We start from the raw sequence: 9,082 nt of genomic DNA, 5'->3' as shown, positions 1-9,082 counted from the left end.
AGAAGAAGAAGAAGAAGAAGAAGAAGAAGAAGAAGAAGGAAGAGAAGAGAAGAGAAGAGAAGAGAAGAGAAGAGAAGAGAAGAGAAGAGAAGAGAAGAGCAGGAGGAGGAGAAAGGACAGCGCAGCAAGGGTTTGACTTGAGAGGGAAACTTTAAGACCCTTGAAGAAATCCCAGGATTGAATCTAAAGATGAGGTAGCACCAATAGAGGCAGAGGCAGTAGGGTTTGAGCTTTGTCCTGAGAACTAAGAACTGCAGCCTTCAATATGGATTGCTTCTCAACATCAAGAAACAAAGATCCCAACCACTGTTGCAGTAGACAGAATCATGATAGATGGAGAAAAGATTGCAGCTGTTCAAGATTTCATCTTTATGGAAAGAGTATTCTGTTTGAAATGTAACTCATTCCAAGGATTGGTGTAGTAGGGGACACAGTGAAGACACAGTAAGGGAGATGTGAGATGGTTACTGGATGGTAGAACTACTGCAGGGGACCAGAATGGGTGTGAGCGATGGAGATGGAGTCCACTCTCTTGGAGGTCTGGGACTAGGTTTTTCACAGAATGCTAGGGTCAGCCTTAGGAATCTGGGAGAACTACCAGGACTCAAGGAGAGCACTTTAGAGTTTACAAGAAGTGGGGCAATTCAGCCAAACCTACCTGGTTCCCAGCAGCATGGCTATGCACTTGGCAGTATGTTTTTGTGATGAAGAGTCTGACGAATTAAATGACTGGTAAACCAAAGAGGCATTGGTGTGGGTCCAAGTTTGGGGAAACTTCCAGAACCCTGATTGAATGAGTGGTTCAACCTCTGCGCAAGAACAGAAGGAAAAGGGGCAGTCACACAGTGGCCAAAGTGTAGTTTTGAGAACCAAGCTTACAAGGGAGGCTACCTGGGCCTAGACTATGGGAGGCTTTCTCGAAATTCAAGTAAGGATTGGTTAGTTATCACCCTCAATCCAAGCTCTGGATCTCAGGGAATAACCATTGGAAGTCCCACACCAAGCTTCTAACTCATGCAGGTAGACGCCTACTCAGAGCTTCAGCCTCTTCTTCAGGGAGGCAGTTAATTAGCAATAACTAGCAAGCACCTAGCAAGGCATTGACTCCTTAGGTTGTGTGCTGTTGTATCAGTTTCAACTCATCACAAAGTAGAACTTTCAAATGGGAATTTCCAAGGGTACAGTCTTTATGGAAGCAGATCACCAGATGTGGCCCCCTAGACCTTTGTGAGTTAAAACCTCTCACCTTCCACTTGGCAACTGAGAACTAAAGCAGGCGTCATTGGGTCCCCTACCTTTGACAAAGCTAGTGGTCCCCCAGGAAGAGTAGGATCTTTTCAAAGGTTACTTCTTGTGGCTTTCAGGGACCATCAAGTCTATGATGATTCATCGTAACCCTACGAACAGCAAATGTGAAGTTTCACCTGTTCTGTCCCATCATCATGATCTCTTGTTACACTCAAGCCCAGTGTGATGGTCACTGTGTTAATCCGTCTCATTGAGGGTGTTCTTCTGTGACCCCTTACCTGTGGCAAGGCAAATGTTAAACCAAATGCTTAATCAGAAATTTTAAAAAGCACAAATACAAACTGGAATTCCTCTTTTGAAGATTGCAAGAAATTAGTTGCTTCCTGTAGTCAAGCAGCAGCAAGGGCCTCCTGCAGAAGGAATGTTAACAGTCTGTACTTGTAAACTACTTCCTTCCTGAGCCAAGCATAAGGTTGACAATAGAGGAAAAACTCGGCTTCACTTGGAAAATAATTCTCTTTGTGATTTACTTCCCGGTGATTCTCAATAAAGACAGAGAGGATGGGCTGCTGCAGTCTTCAAGCTGTTTGCCCCCTGCCTTCATGCTCTCTGGTTTGGTTTGTTGTTGTTGTTTTCTCCACCTTGGTGTTCCCGTCTCGCTATTTCTTTGTCCCAGGTTGACAACACTTATCTTTTGCAGCATGACATCCTTCTCTAGGGACTGGTTCCTGGTGAAAATATGCACAAAGTAACTGAAATGAAGTTTCCCTATAGATGCCTTAAGGAACACTTTGATTGAACTTCTGTCAAGACAGATTTCTTTTTGTCAGTCCATAGGGTATTTGATACTCTTCACCAACAACACAATGCAAAGGCATTGATTTCACTTCCGGCATCCCTATCCATTCTCCAACTTTCAGATGCACAGGAAAAATTGAAAAGCCCATGCTTGGATCAGATTTACCTTAGTCTTTATACTAACATCCTTGGTCAGTAGAACTTTGGAGAGGTCTTTGATAGCAGATTTTCCTAATGTAACACATCTTTGGATTTATTGGCTACTCTTATTATGAGTGTTGATTGCGGATGCAAGTAAAATGAAATAATTGACAACTTGGATATTTTCTCCATCTATCATGAAACTATCTATTGGTCCAGGGATGAAAATTTTGGTTTTCTTGATGGTGAGATGTAATCCATACTGAAGACTGTAATCTTTGATCTTCTGTAGCATGGGCTTCCAGCCTTCTTCACTTTATGCTAACTAGATTATGACAACTGCATAACACGGTCTTCCTTCAATTCTGATGCCACATTCTTCCTCATATAGTCCAGCTTCTTGAATTATTTGCTCCAGATAAAAATTGAATGGGTGTGGGAAAAGTATACAACCTTGACTCAGTCTTTTTCTGGGTTTAAACCATTCAGCGTTTCCTTGTTCTATTTGGGTGGACAATTGCTTCTTGGTCTATGTATAGATTTCACATAAGCACAATTAAGTGTTCTGGGATTCCCATTCTTCTCAATATTGGCCATGATTTGTTATCATCCACACAGTCAAATACCTTCACATAATCAATAAAACATAAGTAAACATTTTTCTGGAATTCTCTACTTTCAGCCAAGCTCCACCTGACATCAGTGATGACATCCTGCATGCCACAGCCTCTTCTGAGTCTAGCTTGAATTTGTGGCAGTTCCCAATCATTGGTAATGTTCCAGCTCTTTCTTAAAAATCTTCAGCAGGATTTTATTTGCATTTGATATTAATGATAATGTTCAGTAATTTTCACATCCTGTTAGATCGCCATTTTTGAGAATGAGAACAAATATAGATCTCTTCTAGTCAACTGTCTAGGGGGTTCTTTTCCCTATTTGTTGGCAGAGATTGACCAGTATGCCCATGGCTGCATTTGTTTCCTGAAACACCTAATGGTATTTAACAGTATTCCATTACTTCCTGGATTCTTAGTTTTCACCAATACCTTCAGTGCAGGTTGGACTGCTCCTTCTGGTACCATTGGTTCCTGACCATATGCCACTTCCTGAAACGGTTCAGTGTTTAATTCCTTTTGGTGCAGTGACTGTGCCTTCCTTCCAGCCTTTTTTTTTTCAATTCTTTCTGCCTCACTCAAGATTTTGCTCATAGAATCCTCTAGTATTGCAACTAGAGGCTTAAATTTGTTCATAAGTTCATAAGTTCTCCCAGCTTAAGAAATGGTGAACATGTTCTTCTCTTTTAGTTCTCCAACTCCAGCTCCTTACACATTTCATTATAACACTTTCCTTTATCTTCTTGAGCTGCCTGTTGAAATTTTCAGTTCAGCTCAATTATCTCAGCATTCATTCCCCTTTGTTTTGGGCTGCTTTTCATTTCAATGCATCTCAGAATATTTTCTGATATGGATTTTGGTCTTTTCTTTTTTTTGCATATCTTTTTAATGACCTTTGCTTTCTTCATGGATGATATCTTTGATTCATTCTGCAACTCACCTGGTCTTTGATCATTAGTGGTCACTGCATCAAATATATTATATATTTCTTTATTTTTTTAAAGAGACCTTTGAGAACGTTATGGACAATAGAAGAACATTGCTGGTTATAGTGCCAGAAGATAAGCCCATCAGTTTGGAAAGCACCAAAAGAATGCAATTGGAAAAGAGCTGCCTTATCCAAGTAGAGCTTACTGTAATGACGCAGATGAAGCAAAAGTTTCACCCACTGAGGGACCTTCATTTTCAGATGTGGCAAGACACAAAATGAGGAGAAACAGCTGGTAACATCCAATACTAACTGTAACAAGGAATGCTCAAAATATGAATCTAGGAAAATTAGAAGTTGTAAGCAAATGAAATAGAAGGTCTAAATATTGATATCCTAGGCATTAGTGACTGCAGATGGACTGATACTGGCCATTTTTAATCAGTCACATGATCTATTATGCAGAGAATTACAAATTGACGAGAAACAGTGTGACATTCATCATCAAATGAGGAGCATTTCAAGCTCTATCCTAAAATACAATGCTATGAGTGATAAGATACTATGCATACACATACACAAGGATGTCCTGTTAATACTATCATCAATCAAATATGCATACGTACCATGAAAAGATAAGGAAATTTAGGATTTATACTAACTTTTGTAGCCTGAAATTTAACCAAACAAGTAATTAAAGTGCATGAATAATAATTGGTGATTGGAATGTAAAAGTTGGAAGAAGAAAGATTGGTAGTTGGAAACTTTGGTCTTGGTGATAGAAATGCAGCTGAAAATGGAATGCTATAATTTTGTATAAATAATAAGTTATTTACTGCAAATACTTTTTGAAAAAGCATAAATGGTGAATATGTACATGAACTTCACCTGATAGACTACTCAAGAGTCAGATTGACTACATCTGTGGAAAGAGACATGGGATAAACTCAGCATGAGCAAGTGGAAACTAGTCTAGGAACTGACTGTGAAACAGACCGTCTACTATTCTATGCAAGTTCAAGTTGAAGAAAAATAAAAACAAATTCACAAGAATCAAAATATGACCTTGAGTGTATCCCAACTGTGTTTAAAAACCATCTTAAGAATAGATTTAAGGGGAGCTCTGGTGGCCTAGTGACAAGAAGCTGTACTGCAATCCCAGAGGTACCCAGTTCAAATCCACCAGATGCTGTGCCGGAGAAGGAGGGACAATTTCCTCCTGTACCAGTCAGATCTGATTTGACGGTACATGCACAAAAAATAATAATAATTTTAAAAAAGAATAGATTTAATAAGGTGAGCTCTGGTGGCCTAGTGGCAAGAAGCTGCACGGTAATCCCAGAGGTGAGCAATTCGAATCAACCAGATGCTCTGCTGGAGAAGGAGGGGCAATCTTCTCCTGTACCAGTCAGATCTGATTTGACGGTACACACACATAAAAATAATAAAAATAAAGTTTTTAAAAATAATAGATTTGATACATTGAAAAGGTTAATAGGTATATTTAACTTTACAAATTTTAGGTGGTGCAAATAAATAGTTAAAACATTTAGCTGCTAACCGAGAGTTTGGAAGTTTCAGTCCACCTAAAGGTACATCAGACAAAGGCCTGTCAAATTACTTGCAAAAATTCCAGCACAGAAAATACTGGACTAGTCTTCCAACTTCTATATATTACACAGAGAGGTATTTGAGTTAGGTTGCCTTGATATAAGTTTTGTCCTACTTCTTATATGAGAACGACCCAAGCCAGGGTTCTAGGATGGTGTCCTTTTATCTGGTAACTTCAGCCTAGAAAGGATAGAGAAACCCTCAAAATTGTAGGGCCTGGAATATATGATAAAAATATGTTAGTCTTTGCAAGGCAAAGGTTTAGGTTATCTTATAGATATATTCTACCTTTTGAGATAGGTCACTGATCTAGTGTAGAGTCTTGAACCCTGGAGGTGAATTGAATTATTCTAGGCATATGCCACCTGCTTTCTGAGTAAAGGTAAGGGTCCATTTCATCTGGAGTCAAATGTAACTGTCCTTCTCTGGTTTCTTCTTCTGGTCTCCTAGGTGGTCTCTTTCCTCTCCTGGCCCTTTGGGGCTGTGCTTACTGTGGTTAAGTACCATTAAAATGGTACCAACTCATAGCTGACCCTCCAGAGGGCTTTCAAAGGCAAGAAGTTACATCAGGGTGGGGAATTACCCATCTTTCTCCCATGGTGAATTAGAACTGTGTGCCTTTAGGTTGGTAGCACAACCCCTTACCACTGGGCTGTCAGAGCTCCTTAATGCTGTGCGAGGTACTTGCAATAACTGCCTCGACCCTAGATTCCTGAGGAAGTAGGGCTTCCCTTGACTTGTTACCTGATAATTTTTGGTTTTTAATCAGCTGCTGGTAGGAGATATATTGTGCAAAAATTATCAATATCTTCTTGGACAGATTTTCTGCACGCTGACTCAGCTGTCGTAGCAAGTGGTCCTTGATCCACACCTGCTGAAGCTCTTTTAGTTGCCCTACGGGAGAATACGGTTATTACATTCCAGAATTTGAGAAAGAAAAAGATGTAATAATAGGGTACTTACTGCTCTAGATGAATTGTGTCCAAGAATGGAATGTCCACGCCTTACTTTGCTTTTGACTATAAATGTGATTGTTAAGGGTTGGATTGTGTCCTACAAAACAGGTGCTGTAATCCCCCACCCCCACTAACTATATTCTCTTTAAAAAAAAAAAAGAATGTATTGGTTTGCTTACATACATTGTGTTTCACACTATCCTTCATCCACATTGTGTTTCATACAATCATTCTCATGCATTGTGCTTTCTTATATTAATCACTACTGGACTATGCCCATCATTACCCTGTCTTCTCAGGTCCCCATTGGCTCCTTCCCATCTCCTTCACTCTCTCCCTCCACAACAAACTGTACAATCCTGTGGTTCCGCCCCTCCCCATACTCACCCCTCTGCTCCTACCTCTTACCCCCTTGGGTCCTAATATATGTTTTATTAGTTATCCTTCTATTTTTACAATAATGGTCTTATGCAGTTATTTGTCCTTATGAAACTGAGTTCATCCATTCGGCATAATGCTCTCTAATCTCTCCCAAGTTATGTAGTATTTTTTTAAAAAAAAATCATTGCTTCTGAGGGCTGCATAGTATTCTATGACATGATGTACCCCAATTTTTCAATCCATCCAGTTGTGGTTGGACATTTGGGCTGTTTCCATGGACTTGCACTGGTAAAGAATGCTGCTATAAATCTTAATACCTGTAATTGTTACACTCACATTTAGGAATTTGATTATTTTACCATGCTAATGAGGCTGTATTCTTGCAGACTAGGTCGTCATTCATGCTCTCTTTTTTGAATAAGCAAGAGATGGGAAAGGCAAGTGAGCAAGCCGAGATGAGAAAAGAAAACTACTCAGCCATGAGATTTCACTGGAATCAAGGAGCAAGGGTCTTCCTGTGGAGCCAGTAGGTGAAGTCTCCTCTTACTATGGTGGCCTGAATTCAGACTTCTGGTCTCCTCAGTAAGAGCTCTAGTGGATAGGGAGTTGTGCTACCAACTTAAAGGAGGATTGTTTTCTCAGAATCACCAGGTGCTTTTGGCTTAGGAGCAGAGGAAGCTGAGCATGGGTCCCCCCCACACACCCCTCCATGCCCCACCCTGAGGATGGGTCTCTGGTGATTTCCCTGGATCACAGTCCTGCCAGAGGATCTTCTGTCCCATAAACACCCGCTTGGGAGGATAGACATCACTCCATGCCTTGCTAACATCATTCCAGGAGGGAGAGCTCAATGCATCATCCTCTGTGAAAATAACAACTCGAGACTTTTTCTCATGCTACCTTCAAGTCTTCCTTACACCTGAGAACAGCCAAGCTCCAGGCATCCAGGAGGAGCACTGCACCCCGTGTCCTTTTTCTTAGGGGCAGAGCAAACTCTGCCACCAACCACCAGGCTCTGTGGGTGCAGAGGTGGTCAATGGAGGGAGCAGTTTTACTTACCTTCTACTGCCCTGAGGGATAAAATACTAATCAGGGTTGTTTTCTGTAGGTTCTTCTCCATAAAGGCGGTGGCATTCTCCATTGAGGACAGTATCAGTTTCTCTGTGGTGGTCTTGAACCCTGGGTTGTCTGGTGCTGACATGAAGAAGGGCTGAAGCTGTGATGCTTCCAGCAGCAGGAGCAGGAGTAGCCACTTCAAGGTAGACATGGTTCCCTTCTGCTTCCAGCTTGTAAGATGCTTCCACACTAGGTGTTCTGGTCCTGATGCCTCTTTTATCTCCTTTCAACTCCTCACCCTCCCTCTCTGCCTTCCCTGCCCTCCACTTCCTCCTCTTCCTTTTCCTCATTCTTCAACTCCTCCTCCAAATATCAAATAAGGAGCTGGGAAGGGTTGCATTGCCTAGAGTGGTTGAACAGACACATTCCCCTAAGAGGATTGTGAGAAGGACAGTTACAGGGGGTTGTCATCTTCTCAGTTAACAACATGTGAACCATTCCTGCATATCTTCATGATCGTTGATGTGTTTGAGGCCATTGTTATGGCATTGTGTCAGTCTATGCAATTTGTGACATGAATCCGATTATGATATTATCATAACTAACTTGAACCCTAATAACACAACAGTTACAATGAGTGAAGGGTGTTGTTACTGTCAGCCTTACAGGTCATTCTGACCTGGGGACACTCCACTGTGTTATAGAGGTTTAACTGTTCCCTAGGGTTGTCAATGTTGTCACACTTACAGAAAGGTGTCTTCATGCCTTAATGGCTAAGAACTTGTGTTTGGAGACACTGTTTCATGGAAGAAGGATGTGGCAGTCTGCTTCTCCAAGGATATCAGCCTTGGACACTCCATGGAACAGCTTGACACTGTCCTAGAAAGTCACTGTGAATCAAATTGAACTCAGGAGAAACACCTTTTTTTTGTCGTCATTGTTAATCTTCACAGAAGTAAATGCTGTTCTTAAGTGCCACCAAATTGAGTAGAACTCTTAGTAACCTCATGAACAACCATCAGAAACCTGTCTTATCCTGTGCCATTCTCACAATCCCTGACACACTCAAGCCACTTGCTGCAGTCACTATGTCAACCCACCTGGTTGAGGGTCTTCACCGCCCCTCCACCTTCCCAAGCATGATGTTCAAGATGCCCAAAGTATGTGAGATGAAACTTCTTCACCTTTGACTCCAAAGAGCACTCTGGCTGCACCTTCTGTGAAATATTACTGTTCATTCTTTTGGCAGTCCATGGGATAATTGGCATTCTTCTCTAACACCACAGCTGAAAGGCATGAGTTCTGTCATCCTTAGTCACTGTCTGGTTTTCGGATGCATAACAAGGGTA

General features: G+C 41.3%; 1 protein-coding gene across 1 annotated transcript in view; it reads right to left on the bottom strand.

Annotated features, from left to right (window-relative positions):
• LOC102873038 (UPF0764 protein C16orf89 homolog) overlaps positions 1-8,496 on the bottom strand; it is a 13,210-nt gene extending 4,714 nt beyond the window's left edge. Inside the window, exons 1-3 of the mRNA XM_006896641.1 lie at positions 8,400-8,496; positions 7,737-7,982; positions 659-809 (exon numbers count right to left, since the gene is read on the bottom strand). Of these exons, the coding sequence (XP_006896703.1) occupies positions 659-809; positions 7,737-7,982; positions 8,400-8,496 (494 nt within the window). The remainder of the gene's footprint in view (positions 1-658; positions 810-7,736; positions 7,983-8,399) is intronic.
• Positions 8,497-9,082: the final 586 nt, after the last annotated feature.

The sequence above is a fragment of the Elephantulus edwardii genome, unplaced genomic scaffold (genome assembly GCF_000299155.1).
Source record: "Elephantulus edwardii isolate Elephantulus edwardi_28Jun2011 unplaced genomic scaffold, EleEdw1.0 scaffold00186, whole genome shotgun sequence".
In the NCBI taxonomy this organism is placed as follows: Eukaryota; Metazoa; Chordata; class Mammalia; order Macroscelidea; family Macroscelididae; genus Elephantulus; species Elephantulus edwardii.
This window is presented reverse-complemented; position numbering and strand designations above follow the sequence as displayed.